Source organism: Trichechus manatus, unplaced genomic scaffold, assembly GCF_000243295.1.
Source record: "Trichechus manatus latirostris isolate Lorelei unplaced genomic scaffold, TriManLat1.0 scaffold00132, whole genome shotgun sequence".
Lineage (NCBI taxonomy): Eukaryota > Metazoa > Chordata > Mammalia > Sirenia > Trichechidae > Trichechus > Trichechus manatus.
The window spans coordinates 5,374,591-5,393,968 of NW_004444068.1; the positions used below are offsets into that span (position 1 = coordinate 5,374,591).

At 38.7% G+C, this 19,378-nt stretch overlaps 1 protein-coding gene across 1 annotated transcript in view; it reads left to right on the forward strand.

Annotated features, from left to right (window-relative positions):
• ZMAT3 (zinc finger matrin-type 3) overlaps nucleotides 1-18,866 on the forward strand; it is a 34,273-nt gene extending 15,407 nt beyond the window's left edge. Inside the window, exons 3-6 of the mRNA XM_004385091.2 lie at nucleotides 10,497-10,616; nucleotides 13,885-14,051; nucleotides 14,173-14,273; nucleotides 16,624-18,866. Of these exons, the coding sequence (XP_004385148.1) occupies nucleotides 10,497-10,616; nucleotides 13,885-14,051; nucleotides 14,173-14,273; nucleotides 16,624-16,835 (600 nt within the window). The 3' untranslated portion in view covers nucleotides 16,836-18,866. The remainder of the gene's footprint in view (nucleotides 1-10,496; nucleotides 10,617-13,884; nucleotides 14,052-14,172; nucleotides 14,274-16,623) is intronic.
• Nucleotides 18,867-19,378: the final 512 nt, after the last annotated feature.

Here is a 19,378-nt window from a genome sequence, read left to right on the forward strand (position 1 = left end):
TTTCTGTTGTATATAAGGTCGCTATGAGTTGGAAGACTGAACGGCACCTAACAACAACAACATAGTGTTCAATTGTATGAATACACTATGTATCCATTATCCTATTGATGGACACTTAAATTGTTTCTACTTTTCTGCTATTACAAGTAATGCTTCTAGGAACATTCTTACACATGTTTCTTTATATGTGTGTTTCTATTTGGTAATACCTAGAAGTAGAATTCCTAGGTCATAAGGTATCTTCAACTGGGCCCTTTTCTTTTGAAATACCTTGCTCTAGGCTTCTGTGATACCACCCTTGCCTGTTTTTCATCTTACTTCTTAGGCTAGGCATTCCCGATCTCATTTTCTGGATCCTTATTCTCCATGACATTCTATATTGTAGTGTCCTAGGGCTTTGTCTCTGCTCTCTTCTCTATCTCACTCTGTCTAGGTAATCTTATCTAGTTCTAAGGCTTATATACCATCTACATACTGATAAGTCCTTAAATTCTATCTCTAGTCTGACCTCCTCCTGAGCTCTAAGTTGATCTCTCTTTAGACTTCTAAAAGGGATCTCAGACTTAACATGGCCCAGCTCTTCTCCCTTTCCCCACAATGCACAGTGAGAGTCTTCTCATTCTTCAGACTTCAGCTCACATATCTCAGAGAACCTGGTTTAACCCCATCTTCCTCTTGCCTAATGTCTTAGTCTGGGTTCTCTAGAGGAGTAAAACCAGTGAAGCATATATAGATACATTAGAGAGAAATTTACTTCAAGGAAATGGCTCACGCAATTGTGAGGAAATGACTCACACAGTTGTGGGGGCTGGCAAGTCCCAAATCCATGGCTCAGGCTGGCTCTTGTGGTTGCAGGGGCTGATGAACCCAGAATCTTCAAGTCAGGCAATAGGCTGGAAGCCTCTGCTGGCTCACAGGGTTGTGTGGCTTGGCAGATCCAAAATCTTCAGGTCAGGTGACAGGCTGGAGGCCTCTGCCGGCTTCCATCCCAAGAACAGAGGTCAGACGATTGGAAGATTACAGGGGAGAGAGAGAGAAAGAGAGAGCAAACTCTGCCAGGACATCCATTTATATACCTGAGGCAGGTAACTCCCCTTGCAGCTGATTGGCTGCTCACATCAGATCACAAAATGGAAGATGATTACTTGGTATCTCCCAAACCACTGAGAATCATAGCCTAGCCAAGTTGAACATTACATTGATCATCATACTCAGGCATTATCTATCTTCCTATTTTATTTTCTGCAGAGCAGTTATTGCTTGCTCAAATTATCCTTTTTTCTTTGTCTGTTTACTTATGGTTTTCATCCACTGGAAAAGTTGCTTGAGGGCAGGGACTTTGCCTTTGTTCACCATTTTATCTCCATTTTTCAGAATGATGGCCAGCCCAAAGTGGATAGTCAGTAAATATTTAACCCTATTATCCTTCTTCAGATCTATGGATTAAAAATTCTCACCTATATTTGAAGATTCTCCAAACCCTCTTATCCTTGACCTCTAGATTGCTAATCCCCATGCTGCACTGTCTCTCAGACTTTATCTGAATGTCCCACAGCAGTCTCAGTCTCAACCACGACATGTTGACTTTGATTCTCTTCTTCCTCAAAGCCTCCTTCTCTTCCTTCTGTTTTTCTCATTTTGACAAATGTACTGCCATCTACCCTGTGGTTTACCTCCTGCTCACCCCAATATCTAATTTGTCATTATTTGTTTTTACCTATTCTATAGCTGTTGTGCCTTCCCCACTCAGCTTGGTTCCAAGTGCTCATTTTGTCCTGACTCTTTCCAAAGCCTCCTAGATAAATAGCCTCCCAGCTTCCAGCTTTGGGTGTACTATAATTCATCCCTCCTGTTGATTTCAGGATTATCTTTTTCAAATGCCATCTAACTGTTTCACTGCTTTGCTTAAAGTCCATCAGAGGCTCCCTGCTGTGTCTAAAGTCCAAGTTCTGTGTCATGGACAGAACCATTAAGGAGCAGCCCCTGTGGCTCTTGTCTCTAACCTCTTCTCTATAGGCACCTTGAGACCATTTCTCCTTGTTGGCTCCTCAACACAGCAGGCTAGGCCTTTGTTCATGCTATTTCCTCTGTTCACTCTTTTCTTTCCTCTCACTACTTGTCTGTCTGGTAATCTTCCCTTTCAGGGAAGCCTTCTTTCACACATACAGGCAGAATTAAGGAATTCCTTCTGTGTGTCCTCCAAGCAGTTTATTACCTCCATTATGTGTTGTTAGGCGCCATCGAATCAGTTCTGACTCATAGTGACCCTATGTACAACAAAACGAAACACTGCCTGGTCCTGCACCATCCTCACATTCATTGCTATGTTTGAGCTCATTATTGCAGCCACTGTGTCAATCCATCTTGTCTAGGGTCTTCCTCTTTTTCACTGACCCTCTACTTTACCAGGCATGATGTCCTTCTCCAGGGACTGATCTCTACTGATAACATGTCCAAAGTACGTGAGAGAAAGCCTTGCCATCCTTGCTTCCAAGGAGCAGTCTGGCTGTACTTCTTCTAAGACAGAATTGTTCGTTCTTCTGGCAGTCCGTGGTATATTCAGTATTCTTTGCCAACACCATAATTCAAAGGCATCAATTCTTCTTTGGTCTTCCCTATTCATTGTCCAACTTTCACATGCATATGAAGTGATTGAAAACACCATCACTTGGATCAGGTGCACCTTAGTCATCAAAGTGACGTCTTTGTTTTTGAATACTTTAAAGAGATCTTTTGCACAGATTTGCCCAATGCGATATGTTGTTTCATCTCTTGACTGCTGCTTCTATGGGTGTTGATTGTGGATCCAGGTAAAAGGAAATCCTTTACAACTTCAGTATTTTCTTCATTTATCATGATGTTGTTTATTGGTCCAGTTGTGAGGATTTTTGTTTTCTTTATGTAGAAGTGTAATCCATACTGAAGGCCGTAGCCTTTGATCTTCATCAGTAAGTACTTAAGTACGCTTTGCTTTCAGCAAGCGAGGTTATGTCATCTGCATATCTTCGCTGAAAGCAGAGAATACCAGAAAGATGTTTACCTGTTTTTTATCGACTGTGCAAAGGCATTTGACGGTGTCGGTCATAACAAATTATGGATAACGTGAAGAATGGGAATTCCAGAACATTTAATTGTGCTCATGAGGAACCTGTACGTAGACCAAGAGGCAGTCCTTCGAACAGAACAAGGGGATACAGCATGGTTTAAAATCAGGAAAGGTTTGTGTCAGGGTTGTGTGCTTTCACATACTTATTCAATATGTATACTGAACAAATAATCCAAGAAGCTGAACTATATGAAGAAGAACAGGCATCAAGATTGGAGGAAGACTCATTAACAACCTGTGATATGCAGATGACACAGCTTCTATTATAATACTTGGTTCATTTATCCCACAACTGTTTATCAATTGCTTGGTACATGCTATTTCTGAGCAGTGGGGATAAACAGTAAACAACACACATAGGGCCATATTTTTAAGGTGTCTACATTTTAGAAGAAGGGAAGAGCAAGTAAATAAGTAATATTTTAGATAGTGAGAAGTGGTATTAGGATAAGGTAAAGCTAGATAATGTGGTAATGTGATGCAGAGGGAGCAGGGATTTGGGATGTGACATATAGATTGAGTAAGATGTTTGTCTTAGTTATCTGTACTGCTATAACAGAAATACCACAAGTGAGTGGTTTTAACAAACAGAAATTTACTTTTCTTGCAGTTTAGGAGGCTAGAAGTTTGAATTCAGAGTACAGGCTCTAGGGAAAGGCTTTCTTTTTCTGTTGGCTCTGGAGAAAGGTCCTTGTCTCTTCAGCTTCTGCTTCCTGGTTCCTTGGAGATCTCCATGTGTCTTGGCATATATCTTACCCCATCTCTCCTCTGCTCCCTTGTTTAATTTCTTTTATATCTCAAAAGAGATTGATTCAAGATAACCCTGTGCTACTCCAGCTTCATGAACATAACAAAGACCACCCATTCCCAAATGGGATTATAACCACAGGCATAGAGGTTAGGATTTACAACACGTATGTTTAAAACCCAAAACCAAACGCATTGCTATTGAGTTGATTCCGACTCATAGCAACCCTACAGGACAGAGTAGAACTGCTCCGTAGGGTTTCCGAGGAGCGGCTGGTGGATTCAAACTTGACCTTTTGGTTTGCGGGCAAGTTCTTAACCTCTGTGCCACCAGGGCTGCACACATGTGTTTGGGGAGGACATAATTCAATCCATAGCAATGTTATTTGAGACCTGAAAGACAAGAAGATGCCAACTCTGCAGAGATCTGAAAGATGAACATTCTTTACAGACGGAACAAGTACAAAGGCCCTGAAACGAGAATGAATTTGGCATGTTTAAGGAACAGAAATAAGGACGTAAGGCTGGAGCACAATAAGTAGAGGGAAGGGTTGTTGTATGAGTAACTTCTAAGAGGTAGACAGGGCTAGATCACGTACGACCGTATAGGTTACGGTGAGATTTGTTGAGTTTAATGGGAAGCCACTGGAAGAGTTTAAGTGTGGCTGTAACATATTTAGAATTCTTGCTCTGGCTGATATGAGGAGAATTATAGAAGGACTCAAGTGAGAGCAGGGACCAGTTAGGAGTTGTTGACTACTGCAAGTGAGAAACGATAGTAGCTTGGGTTACTGTGGTATCTGTAATGTCCATGGAGAGAAGTGAAATGACTTTAAGGTAGGCTGACAAGACTTGCTGATGGATTGGATGTGTTGGGTTTAGAGAGGGTAGAATCAGGAGGGACACCTTGGTTTTCTTCAGTAACTTGGTGCATAGTGGTGCCGTTTACTGGCATGTTGATGGCCCATGTTAGTGGTAGTGATAAGGTTTTTGCAAGAGGAATCAAAAGTTATGTTTTGGGCACGTTTAGTTGAGATCCCTCTTAGACTTCTAAGTGTGGACGTCAAGAAGGCAGTTGGGTATATGGTTCTGAAGGTTGGGGTGGAGATATATAATTTTAGGGGGTCACCAAATATTGTATTTTAAGTCAACAGAACTGGATGAGATAACCTAAATTTGAGCGAAGGAGGAGAGAGAAGAGGACTGAAGGGAAATTTGGCCACTGCAGAGTTCAGAGATCTGGGATTGGAGGAGAGGTAGGGAAGTCAGAGGGAGTCACAGAAAATAACAGGAAGAGTGTTACAAGAAAAAGGGATTGTCAACCATGTCATGCTGCTTAGAGTTTGAGTCAGATGAAGGCACAGATGTGACCACTGGATTTGACTCTCTGGAGGTCACTGTGACCATGGGAAGAGCTCCTTTAGGACATTAGGGCAGGCAGCTCATTAATTGACTGCTTACAAACCTGTCTCCTCCTCTAGGCTATGTGCTAGTCCTTAGTTTATTTCTTGGGTTTAGCATATAGTAAGTCCCTGGGTGGCACAAACGGTTAAGCATTTGACTGCTACCCACCCAGAGGCGCCTCGGGAGACAGGCCTGGCAATCTGCTTCCGAAAGGTCACAGCCTTGAAAATCCTATGGAACAGTTCTACTCTGCACACATGGTGTTGCCATGAGTTGGAACTGACAAGATGGCAACTAGCAACAACGGTGTGTACTAAATGGTGAATAAATATTTGTCTACAGGTTGAATTTTACCATGCACTTTATATGTATATATTTTTTAATTTTGTTGTGGTGAAAATAAACATACCAGAACATATGCCATCTCAACAAATTCTACATGTACAATTCAGTGATACAACACACTTTAAAGAATAATATGCTGTTTTACCCTCATTTAGAATGTTTTTGAACTGCTGACCCTTTCCACCATTTGATGTGTCAGTCTGAGGAATACAATTTTAATGTAGTAAGTGAATAATAACTTAAACAAAACATGACGAGAAAAGCAAATCCATTTTCACAGATGTTCGCAGTGCATCCTGAAACCTTCATGCTATAGTGAAAAGAGTTGTGCTTCGGATTTGGAAAGCTTGGCCCAGGCTCTGGCTCCACTGCTCAGTCTGCTGGAGGTGTCCTGGGGCAAGTTCCCCATACTTTGGATTGCAGTTCCTCAGCTGTCATATGTGGATAATTTTAGCAGGTTCCTCTTACAGGATTTTTGTGAACAGCAAATGAGCTAACGCATGTGAAAGTCCATTGCATGTTAACGGATATGCTGCAAGAGTTATTTTTGTAAATATAATTGGATTATCCATTGCATTATTGACTTATAGATTAAATCAAAGTGTCATGAAATTCATAGTATTCAGACAGTGGCATATGAGTGGCAACAGGTTGGAGAAAGACATAGATCACTGGAAAATGTGATACTTTTCCATAGATATATAGAAAATTAATTTCTTTTGGCTTTGTTCCCTTATCTCTCAGATAAATTTAATCATTTTGTTAGAACCAAAGAGTAGACTCTTTTACTTTAAGATCTACAGTAAGTAATTTCTCCTTTAATGCTCTTTTTTTAAAAAAATAATTTGTTGTGTTTTAGGTGGAAGTTGACATAGCAAATCAGGTTCCCATTTAACAATTTTTATACAGATTATTCCATGGCATTGGTTACAGTTTTCACAAGGTGTCAGCATTCTCATTATTTCCATTCTGTTTCTTATGTTTCCATTTATTTAGCTTCCCTGCCTTTCCTTGCCTTCTCATCTTGACTTTTGGGTAAATGTTGACTATTTGGTCTCATATCGTTGATTGTTTAAAGGAGCAAATTCCTCGTAGGTGATACTGTTTATTTTATAAGCCAATCTATTATTTGGTTGAAAGGTGACCTCCAGGAGTGGCTTCAGTTCCAAGTTCAAAAGGTATCTTAGGGCAGTAGTCTCAGGAGTTTCTCTAGTCTCTATTGCTCCTGTAAGTCTGGCCTTGTTTAGGAATTTGAATTTTGTTGAACATTTTTCTCCCATTCTATCTGGGACCTTCTGTTGTGTTCCTGGTCGGAATGGTCAGTAGCAGTAGCCATCTAGTCTTCTCATCTCAGACTAGAAGAGGCTGTGGATCGTGTGGGCTGTTTGTCCTGTGGACTAGTTTCTTCTTTGAGTCTTCAGTTTCCTTCATTGTTTTTTGCTCCAGAGTAGTGGAGACCAATATTGTTTCTTAGATAGCTGCTTACAAGCTTTTAAGACCCCAGATGCAACTTACCAAACTAGAATGTAGAAGATTGTCTTTATGAACTAGGTTATGCTAATTGACTGAGTTGTCACACAAGACTATGGTCCTAAGCCTTTTAACCCTGTACACCAATCCTGCGAGGTGTTTGGATAAGTCTAGGAAGTCTTTGTAACTGTGTCCTCTATGTGCTTTTTTATATGTATGAATATATATGCAGCACACACAAACATGTATATACATATGCCTACTGATACACCTATACATGCATGTGCATGTGCTCACATACGCCTTCCTATACACATATATTCATACATATCTACCTTTGTAACCACACATATTTTTTGGTTGTTATTATTGTCATTGTAAAGTTGTATATGGTACTGCATTTACCAAAATTATTCCTTATTCTTGCATACTTCTTAGTATCTTTATTTACCGTGGTCAGGTAGTACAGACTTCACCCATATTTGATATTGCCATTCTCATTGCCAGAAAAACACAAGTGTCTGCTATCTAGAAAATGATTTTCCCTTCCGCTTCCATCCACACCTGGTAACCATCAAAGAACATTGCTTTCTGTGTGTATACCTGTTCTTGACTTTTTCCGATAGTGAAACCATACAATATTTGCCCTTTTGTGATTGACTTATTTCGTTCAGCATAATATCCTGCAGATTCATCCATGTTATAAGATGCTTCATGGACTCCTCATTATTCTTTATAGTTGCGTAGTATTCCATTGTGTATATGTACCACAATTTGTTTATCCATTCATCTGTTGTTGGGCACTTAGGTTGTTTCCATCTTTTTGCTATTGTGAATAATGTTGTAATGAACATGGGTGTGCATATGTCTATTCGTGTCACTGCTCTTATATCTCTTGGATATATACTAGGAGTGGAATTGCTGGATCATAAAGTATTCCTATTTCTAGCTTTTTGAGGAAGTGTGATACCATTTTCCATAGTGGTTGTACCATTTTACAATCCCACCAGCAGTGTATAAGAGTTCCAGTCTCCCTACAACCTCGCCAGCATTTGTTGTTTTCTGTTTTTTTGATCAGTACCATTTTTGCAAGGGTGAGATGGTATCTCATTGTAATTTTGATTTGCATCTCTCTATTGGCTGATGATCATGAGCATCTTTTCATGTGTTTGTTGGCCACCTGAATGTCATCTTTGGTGAAGTATCTGTTCATGTCCTTTTCCCATTTTTGGATTGGATTGTTTGTTGCGTTTTTGCAGTTTTCTATGTCTTTTAGAGATTAGACCCTTATCAGATAGGTCGTTGCCAAAAGATTTTCTCCCAGTCTGTAGGTTCTCTTTTTACTCTTTTGGTAAAGTCTTTTGATGAGCTTAAGTATTTAATTTTTAGGAGGTCTCAGTTATGTAATTTATCTTCTGTTGTCTGTGCATTTTTAGTTGTGTTTGCTAGACTATTTATGTGAAAAATAAGGTCCACTAGTTTTGTCCCTGTGTTATCTTCCAGTAACTTTATAGTTTTAGCCTTAACATTTAGGTCTTTGGTCCATTTTCAGTAGGTTTTGTAGCTGGTGTGAGGTTTGGACCCTGTTTCATTTTTCTGCAAATGGATATCCAGTTTTGCCAGCACAATTTGTAAAAGAGACAGTTTCTTCCCCACTGAAGTTTCTTCCCCTTTGTCTAAGATCAGCTGCCCGTAGTTGGATGTATTTACTTCTGGGTTCTCAATTCTATTCCATTGGTCTGTGTATTTGTCATTGAACCGGTACCCGGCTGTTTTGATTACTGTGGCTGTATAGTAAGTTTTGAGATAGGGAAGTGTGAGGCCTCCTAGTTTGTTTTTCTTCAGTGTTGCTTTAGCTGTTTAGGGCCTCTTTCCTTTCCATATAAAGTTGGTGATTAGTTTTTCCATTTCATTAAAGAATGTTGTTAGGATTTGGATTGGGATTGCATTATATCTATAGATCACTTTGGGTAGTATTGACATTTTCACGATGTTAACTCCTCTAATCCAAGAGCATGGAATGTTTTTCCACTTATGTAGGTCTCTTTTGGAGCTCTGGTGGTGCAGTGGTTAAAGAGCTTGGCTGCTAACCAGAAGGTCGTTAGTTCATATTCAGCAGCCACTCCTTGGAAGCCCTATAGAGCAGTTCTACTCTGTCCTATGGGGTCACTGTGAGTCGGAATCAACTTGACGGCAACCGGTTTGGTTTTTTGGTAGGTTTCTTTCAGTTTCTTGGCAGTAGTGTTTTATAGTTTTACTTGTATAAGTCTTTTACATCCCTAGTTAGGTTTATTCCTAGGTATTTTTTCCTTTTGGAGGCTACTATAAATGGTATTGTTTTGTTGATTGTGTTTTCAGAGTTCTCCTTGTTAGGGTAGAGGAACACAACTGATTTTTGTGTGTTGATCTTACACCCTGTCACTTTGTTGTGGTTAAGAGCTACACCTGCTAACAAAAAGGTCAGCAGTTCAAATCCACCAAGCGCTCCTTGGAAACTGTATAGGGCAGTTCTACTCTGTCCTGTAGGGTTGCTATGAGTTGGAATCGACTCTACAGCAACAGGTTTTGTTTTTTTTTCCTATTAGTTTCAGTAACATTCTTGTGGAGTCTCTGGGATTTTCTAAGTATAGAATCGTTTCATCTGCGAATAGAGATAGTTTTACTTCTTCCTTCCCAGTTTGGATACCCTTTATTTTCCTTTCTTACCTTATTGCTCTGGCTAGGACTTCCTGTACAATATTGAATAAGAGTGGTGATAATGGGCATCTTTGTCTTGTTCCTGTTCTCAAGGAGAATGCTGTTAATCTTTCTCTGTTGAGAATAATGTTGGCTGTTGGTTTTGCATATATACCCTTAATTATGTTGAGGAATTTCCCTTCTATTCCTATTTTGCTGAGAGCTTTTATTGGGAAAGGCTGTTGGATTTTATCAAACGCCTTTTTTGCATTGCTTAAGATGATCATGTATTTCTTTCCTTTGTTTTATTTTTGTGATGAATTATGTTCATTGATTTTCTAATGTTGAACCACCCTTGCATCCCTGGTGTGAATCCTGCCTGGTCATGGTGTATTATTTTTTTGATATGCTGTTGAACTCTGTTGATTAGAATTTTGCTGAGAATTTTTGCGCCTGTATTCATGAGGGATATTGGTCGGTAATTTTCTTTTTTTGTGATGCATTTGACTTTGCTGTCAGGGTTATACTGGCTTCATAGAATGAATTTGGGAGTATTCCTTCCTTTTCTGTGTTCTGGAATAGTTTGAGTAGAATTCAGCTCTTCTCTGAGTTTTTGGTAGAATGCTCCAGTGAAGCTGTCTGGGCCAGGGCTTTTTTGTTGTTGTTGTTGTTTTTTAAGTGAATACATTGATTAACTCAATTTGACACCATTTCCTCATGGTGATTACTCATTTTATTTTACTTCTAGGGTAAAAATCATGGTAAGAAACTCCGAAATTACTACGCCGCGAATAGCTGTCCGCCCCCTACCAGAATGAGCAATGCAGTGGAGCCCGCAGCCACTCCAGTTGTTTCAGTCCCTCCGCAGGTGAGACACGTGCCATGAGGGTCTGGCACGGTGAACCCATGCCTGAGATCACTCTGAGCGTCAGGGCGAAACAGTGTCAGGGTGAAAACTGTCGTATGCGCAGGTTGTCCTGACTGCCCCTCAAGGTACAGTTGGGCAAATGCTTTTGTACCACTGATCTACATGGTACCTGTATGAGCCTTGAGATTTCTCATTGACTTCAGTTGTGATACATGAAATGATGAAACAAATAGTGTTATTTTTGTTTGTTTGTTTGTTTGTGTATTTCTCATAACTCTGGGTTAAAGGACCCTGAATATTCAGGCTAAGCCCTAGATTAAAAGAAGGATTTTTAAGCATTTATTTCTTTATTCCTGTTAACCCCATTTATATTTTATCTTCCAGTTGCAAGATCAGTTTCTTGAGTTTGCTTCTTTCTTACCTCTATGCAGAGAGCCATAGAAAACTCTCTCTAGACTTGAGAGCTGCGTTCCTTTAGCTCTTGAGAAGGTAAAACAGGTGATTGAGGGAAGATACTCCTGCAGTTTAATAACCTCTGAATATAGATTCTACTCCTTAAACTCTTTGAAGTATTATATATTCATGGAACAGTAGCCGTAAATAATAATAATAGCGCACTCTCATTGAGCACTCGCTATGATAGGCACTCTGCTATATTCCTATATTAATTTATTCAGGCTGGGACTAGGGTGAGGTGAGGAAAGCATTCACCTCAGGCACAAAATTTAAGGGAGTGCACAAAACTCAGTTATCAAGATAAATAGAATTTTAATGCAATATGTTAAAACATCAAAGATAATGTAAAAATTCTATAGTGAACCAAGTAACAACATCTTAAATAAACACAGGCTAAGTATTCCTGAGTTTCTTTTGCCTCAGACTTCAGTGTGGCTTGGCATAGTACTATTACTGATCCTATCTTTTTTAAAAAATTTGGATATTTCATTCATTGTGGATTTTTTTTTTTTGTATTAGGTTTGATTTTATAAAATATTCTATTAAAATATTTAATTTTATTAAAATAATATTTATCTTAGTTACTGAAGTGTTGGTGCTCTGTTAAATTTTGTGCTGGAGGCGAGCACCTCACTTGCCTCCCTCTAGTTCCAGGCTGAATGCTGACAACAATTTAGAGGCTTATCAAACCAAAAGTAAACCCGTTGCTGTTGAGCCAATTCTGACTCGTAGCAACCCTATAGGACAGAGTAGAACTGCCCCATAGAGTTTCCAAGGCTGTAATCTTTACAGAAGTAGACTGCCACACATTTCTCCTGTGGAGCAGCTTGTGATTTTGAACCGCCGACTTTTAGGTTAGCAGCCAAGCTCCTAACCACTGTACCACAGGCCACCTTTTAGAGGGTTAAGGCCTTATTAAGAAACTCAAGTGGCACAATGGTTAAGCGCTTGGCTGGTAACTGAAAGGTCAGTAGTTTTGAACCCACCAGTGGCTCTGCTGGAGAAAATACCTGACGATCTGCGTCTGTAAAGATTACAGCCTAGGAAACCCTATGGGGCAGTTCTATTCTGTTGCAGGGGTAGCTGTGAGTCAGAATTGACTTGATGGCACCTAACAACAGGGCCTTATTACTCAACCGTATAGGTCACGGAGCAGCAGCGTTGGTACGACCTGGGCTTATTAGAGGCTCAGGTAAGTAAAGTAACTTCTCCATGGTGTTACACATTTTGTAAAGTGGTGGAGCCAGAACTTCTTTTGACCCTTAGACCTCTGCTCATAACCTCCATGATATAATTTTGCTTTTCTTAATGTCAGTTTTCCAGTTCTTAAAGTGTGGATAACAATATCAGCTACTCCCTTATCCCCATGGATTTTGGGGAAAATGAGATATGTTAAAATCAGCATCAGAGGATGGGAAAATGCCCAGAGAGATCTTTAAGCTGAGTAGTTTTCACATTACTAGTTCCTGAAGGTTGTTCTAGAATTTGATGACTGCCCCCTACTGGGGTTTGTTTGCAGTTGGTTCTGCCTTCCTGGGCAAACCTGGTTATATTATATCTCTGAGCCCCTGTTCATAGCAGCTCTTTGTGATTTTTGAAGATAGATATCCTGTCCCCCTAAAAAACCTTCCCTTCCAGGTAAAACAGTGCTACTTCCTTCAACTGTTCCTGATATACTATGGTTTTCGGACTGTTTATCAACCCTGGGGTGGTGCAAACAGTTAACATGTTCAGGCGCCATGGAAGAAAGACCTTCTGAAAAGTCAGTCACTGAAAACCCTATAGAGCGCAGTTCTTCTCTGATACACATGGGGTTGCCATGAGTCGGAATTGGCTCGACAGCAACTGGTTACCATGCATATTATCTCCTCTAGCCAAAATCTAGTTTGTTGTTTGCATATTAACCCAACAGTATTTACTGAGTGCCTACTATCTGCCAGGCACTGTGTCAGGTTACCTTTAACGTATTATTCCTCAACCTGAATACAATTGCCTGGCTCTGCCGGTTATTTTTCCTTGGTTGTATTATATCTCAGTAGCTGGTTTGTGGATTCTTTGAGGGGTAGGGCTGTTTTTCTTGTATAAAAACCAAACCAAACCCATTGCTGTTGAGTCGATTCCGATTTATAGCGACCCAGTAGGACAGAGTAGAGCTGCCCCATAGGGCTTCCAAGGAGTGGCTGGTGGATTCGAACTGCTGACCTTTTGGTAGCAGCCGAGCTCTTAACCACTGCGCCACAGGGCTGTATGTTTCTCCTGGACTAGGCAGCAAGCCAAAAAAAATGGTAGGCATTCAGGAAATGTTTGTTGATGGATTCTGGGGAGACTTACCCTTTCTGGTAATATTATTTTAGGCCTTACCTACACTGCCCTTGCTCTTTCATACTGGGGTTTTTAAACTCGTTTTTTTTAATTTCTTCAGTAGAGATGGCAGTGAAGCATTCACCTTCTGCTGCTACATAAACCCGTTGCCATCAAGTTGATTCCGACTCATAGTGACCCCATAGGACAGAGTAGAACTGCCCCCTAGGGTTTCCAAGGAGCGGCTGGTAGATTTGAACTGCCAACTTTTTGGTTAGCCGCCTGAACTCTTAACTACTTCGCCACCAGGGCCCCCTGCTAGTACATAGGTGTTTATAATGCAAAACCATGATTAAATGTCTCCCAGTGAATTATTTCCTTATAAAGCTGAGTGCTTGTGGTCATGCCACATTCTGTGCTTATTTTCAACTCATAGAAGGAACTTTGAGGAGAAGGAGGGAATAAAGTCCACGTTTTTTAATCCTGTTTCTGCTTGTGTCTTTGATGTCAGATGGGCTCCTTTAAGCCGGGAGGCCGAGTGATCCTGGCCACAGAGAACGATTACTGTAAGCTCTGTGATGCCTCCTTTAGTTCTCCGGCTGTGGCCCAGGCTCACTATCAAGGGAAGAATCATGCCAAGAGGCTGCGGCTGGCGGAAGCTCAGAGCAACTCATTCTCGTAGGTATTGCTGTTTTCTCTGAGGCCAAAGTGTTGTGTGAGACTGACTGTCTTTAAATAAAAAGAGTTGAAAGGGATCCTTGTTCAGAAGTCTGATTCTTTTTAAATTTCTTTTCTCCAGGGAATCCTCAGAGGTGGGTCAGCGGAGGGCCCGGAAAGAAGGGAATGAATATAAGATGATGTCTAATAGGAGAAATATGTACACAGTACAGAACACTTCAGGTATCTTGTGTTGTTCCACATACCTTGGCTGCGTTCTGTAAATGACCGCCTTCATTTTTATTTCCTTTCACGATAACAGATAGCCTTGAGAATTTGGGGTTAGTCATTGTTTTGCTGAATTGGCCCCGTGGCTTCTCAGGCTGGTGTTCATTTCAGGTTTTATTTATTTCCTATTTGGTGTATTATTTACTTTGGTTTTAAATGATAGGCTTCTGTTTTAGGGTTTCTTATCATAGTCCCTTTATGCTTCTTCTGGTATTCGCCAGTTGAGAGAGATAAAATGCATTATAAAAACGGGGTCTTTGGTTTAAAGTTGCATCATGTTAAATTCTCATTTTTTGGGGGGGCGGGCAGGAAATAATTATAAAAGTGGTTTTTAACTAGAGTAGCAACTCAGAATCACCTGGGGAGTTTTTACAAAATATACGTGCCTAAACTGTGCCTCAGAGATTTTTAATCATTCCATTTGTGGTGGGACCTAGAGATACATGTATTTTGAAAATGCTTCCTCAGTGATTCTGATATGCACCCTCAATTCAGAACTACTAGTTCATGGGAATGTTTTCTACATTTTCTGGTTATTTTCAGTAGGACTGAGCAGGTCCTTCTTCTATACGGTCCATCCCCCCCAGCCCTACCTCCAATACAAACACACACCAGCAGAGGTCATTCATGTGAAAAGTAAAGCAAAAAATCCAAAAAGTTATTTGAAAAGGGAAGAGAGAAGCATAGAAAGAAGCAGAACTATAGAAGGCAAAATGTAACATAATTATGAAAAAGTCTAAACAGGTATCAGTAATTATAATAAGTGTCAGTTTATTAAAGTCCCAGTTAAAAGGCAAAGATTTTCAGATTGAATAAAAGAAATTCAAATAAAAAGGTTGGGAGAGATGTGTTAATATCAGATAAAAGAAACTTTAGAACAGAAGGCATTATTAGGGATGGAGAGGGAAAGATGTAACAATTTGAAAGTGTATATACTTAATTAAAAAAAAATCTCAAAGCATGTAAAGCAAAAATCAATAGAATTGTGGGAGTATGTTGACAAATCCATCATCATATTGGGAGATTTCAAGACGTGTCTTAATTATTATGGGCCAAGTAAATAAAAAATTGGTAAAGTTTTGCATAATGCAGTTAACAAAAGTGACTTACTGGGCTGACATTATATATATATGTGTATATATATACATATACATAAATATACACACACACATATACTCATGTACCCAATAGAGCATAGACATTTGTTCAAGCATATATGGAACATTTACAAAAACTATACTAGGCATAAAGCAAGTTTCAACAAATGTCAAAAATTGAAGCTTATAGACTAAGTTCTCTGACTAGAGTACACTTAAATGAGATGTCAGTAATAAAAACAGAAAATACAAACAGGATATCCATTTGTTTGGAAATTTTAAAACACTTCTAAATAACTCATGAGTCGAAGAAACCGTATTGAAAATTAAAAATTCTTAGAACTGAACAGTAATAAAAACATCATACCAAAACTTCTAGGATGCAGTGAAAGCAATATTGTGAGAAAATTTATAGTCGTAAATACTTATTGTTATATTAGAAAAGCAGAAAACTAATGTGCTAAAGGCCCAACTTATGAAGTCATTTATGTAAAAAGAATAAAGTTATTGATAATTCCACCAATATTTTCATCTATGTCCTTCTAGTCTCTTTATATATATTTCTTTAAAGTATAAATGGGATTATTTTTTGTGATAAGTTTATTTTAGTTAATAGTATTTTATATTCAGATTTCAATGTAATGGAAGACTTCTATGGCATTATTTTTTGTGACTGTATGGTTTTCTGTTGCATCAATTATATTTTTTCTAATCCTCTTTTGTCCTCCCTTCCCCCCACCCCCAGTTTTTGCTACTATAGCTATTGCTGAAATAAAGATCATTTCTGGTAGCTGTCTGTGCTGAAATTCTCAATATTTCCTTAGGATAAATTCTTAGAGAATTTTTTGGGTCAAAGAGCATAATTGTAGGACTTTTGATATAATGCTTGAAACAAAAAATGTATTTTTTAAATTGGATTCACTTTTAAGATATGTAGCCATTTAGAGTTTGGGATTGATTTTAAAGTAGCTTTTCTGACAATAGTTAGAGGATCCATTTTATCCTTTTAGATTGAACCTGTATAAAATTATAATTAAAAATCATTAATTTCACATTCATTTAAAGCTAAGAATCTGTGAATGTTATAATTTGAATTAGAACTTAAATAAATAATCAGAATCACAGATTACGGTGATAATTGATCAGCCCACCACTCAAGTGATTATTTTGAAGGTGAATGTATAGATTACTTTTATCTCTTGCCTTAGGAGGTCCTTACTTCAACCCCCGCTCTCGGCAGAGAATTCCACGTGATCTGGCCATGTGTGTTACTCCCAGCGGCCAGTTTTACTGCTCGATGTGTAACGTTGGGGCTGGCGAAGAGATGGAATTCCGGCAGCATTTGGAGAGCAAGCAACATAAAAGCAAGGTGTCTGAACAGCGGTACAGGAATGAGATGGAGAATCTGGGCTATGTATAGTGATTGTCATGTTCAGATAGAGCAGCTTGACCTCCCTGTTGTTTACCTTCTGTCAACATGCCTTTGCCTTGTGGTCCTTTTGATATGAGTACATTCCTCTGCTTAACGTGAATACGTGTAACCCGCAGTGGTACCATGAGATGTCAAAACCGGGGGAGGAAAAGAATGTGCTTCTTAGGCCATAATGCTTTTTCAGGTCAGTTGTGTTGAGCTATGTATCAGCATGTGACCTAACTACCCCCTCAGAAACAACTTTTTATCTTGACCAAGTTCTGGTCGTCTAGTAGCCTGACCACTTAGAGCTATGACTATTTAGAAATGTCATCTTCGTTTGTGTTTTTAATTTTATGTACTGTTAAGTAAAGAATGTTACTGAGTTTTTACTTCTGATCACAGTAAAAACACGTAAGCAGAGATTTTAGCACCCCAAAGGTTCATTGGAACCACCACCTCAGTCGTTGTCAGGAGAGTAGTCTGAGGGTAAAGGGCATTAGAGTCTTTCCCAGGACATATTCCCCTTTATTGTGTCCCTCCGTCATCCAATTGCAGGTTTTCTGGAATTCAGACACTGTGTGTGTGTGTGTGCGTTTGTGTACTTCTGAACAGCTAAACTTCATTTCCAGGTGTGGATTTCACTCATTTAAATGCCACCTTTTTCCCTCCTCTTTTTTTTTTTTTTTTTTTTTTTTGAGAGTCAGTTTGTCTATCAAGCTCATTTTCATGCCACAGCTGTGCTGTGGGTTTTCCAAGCCCCACTTTTGAATATCTAATGAGTTTAATAAGGGTATGATTTTTTAAAAGTATATTTTTTTTGGCTGGCTTCAGGAAATGTCAGGAAGTGTTTCATATTTCAGTTGAAAAGTACTTCACTGTAGTAACATTCACTTATGTGATGGTCTCAACCGTAATTTCAGATCTCTTGATATTTTGGCAGACTTTTTAAGTAATACGATTCTTACACTTACAATCTTTTCTCTTTATCCAGTTAGTTGGCTGTTACGAGAATACAGCTACGTACTGTTTCATAGATAGAGAAGAATTTTAAAAAAAGTTAATCAAATTTCAGTATGATCATTTCCAGTAGAAAAATACATCAACTTTGGTTTTAGAGCCAGTTTTATTCTTTATAAAGTAAATCTTTAAAGGATTCCTTGAAGATACTGAAAATGTAGATTACTTTGGTATCTGATAATAATAAGTATTCTTCTGTTTTTTCTTTTAAAATAAGAAGCTGTAGTGTATGTCTAGATTAACGAATGGAGTAATCTGTGGACTTCCATTAACTGAATTCTATCTATTTACTATATTTTATTTTACATGGATAAGACTGCTGCTCATTCATGTTTCTTTTGAAAGGCCACATTCATTAGGAAATTTATCTTGAGCGGTATCTTTCACTATGGTCAATTCACGTTTGATTGCTTATGTTACTAAATAAAAATAAAACACCTGTTCTTCCTGATAATTGTATAGGTAAATAGGTGGGGAGGAGGGAAATTATAATCATCATTCCTTTTCTGTAACACTTTTGAACAATCTAGACCCATATTTAAATACCATTTTTGCTATTAACCTTGGTACATATCAAGGTACGCTCTTCTCTTGAAGTGGTAGTTTACTGAAAAGCAGAATTGTTTATGGAAAGGTATTCTCCCAGATACAGAAGAATGAAGTAAAGTTCTGTTGAGATTCCATCTAGACCATGACTCCATGTATAATAACCTATTTTTGCAGTAATCTATAAATTACAGCTGATTAGAGCAATTTAGGGCTTATCTCATTGACCAGTAGGTTACTCATTTGCTGCTAAGTATATTTTTTAGTAGATTTTAATATTACAGTGCTGGCCACTTGGTTCTATGATTATTTAAAAATCTCATTTTCTGTTTCTACATACATACAGATGTGATACCATAGAGAGAATTTCATTGAATACTTTTTTTCAGATAACAGGAAAAGATTGTAGCTATGAATTTACATTTTGTAAAAGTGACATTTCATCCACTTTCAGTTTTTCCTTTGCAAATAAAATTAAAGGACGGATTTCCCCGCTCTTCCCATTTAACAATCTTATTGTGTACGTATAAAAATCATTGGATTTAAGGGCTTGATTTTTTTCCAGGCCTTGTGTATTCAGGTTTCCAGTTTCCCAGTGCCCTTAATGGATGTTATGAATGCATAAGCGCATTTTCTTTTGAAGAAAGAAGTTAAATTTATAGTGTTATTTCTTACTTGCTATATTTTCTTTGCACTAAAAAAAGAGTGATGCGTTTGTTTTATATGACACTTTAGATACCATATTGCCTACAATAACTCAGTTTACTCCTTAATTTCCAAACTTTAGGGAGTAGATAAATAACTTCCATGATCATTTGTAGAAGTTACATGCACATCCAAAAAAAAAAAAACCACAAGTCTTTATGACAGTGGGCTGTTTTGGGCTTGCTACCTTGCAATATTTTCCTGTGTTCTGTTGCTTAAACAGAGGGTGAAAGAGGTTATCAGGCAGGAAATGCCTAAATAAGTATATCTCTGCATGGTAC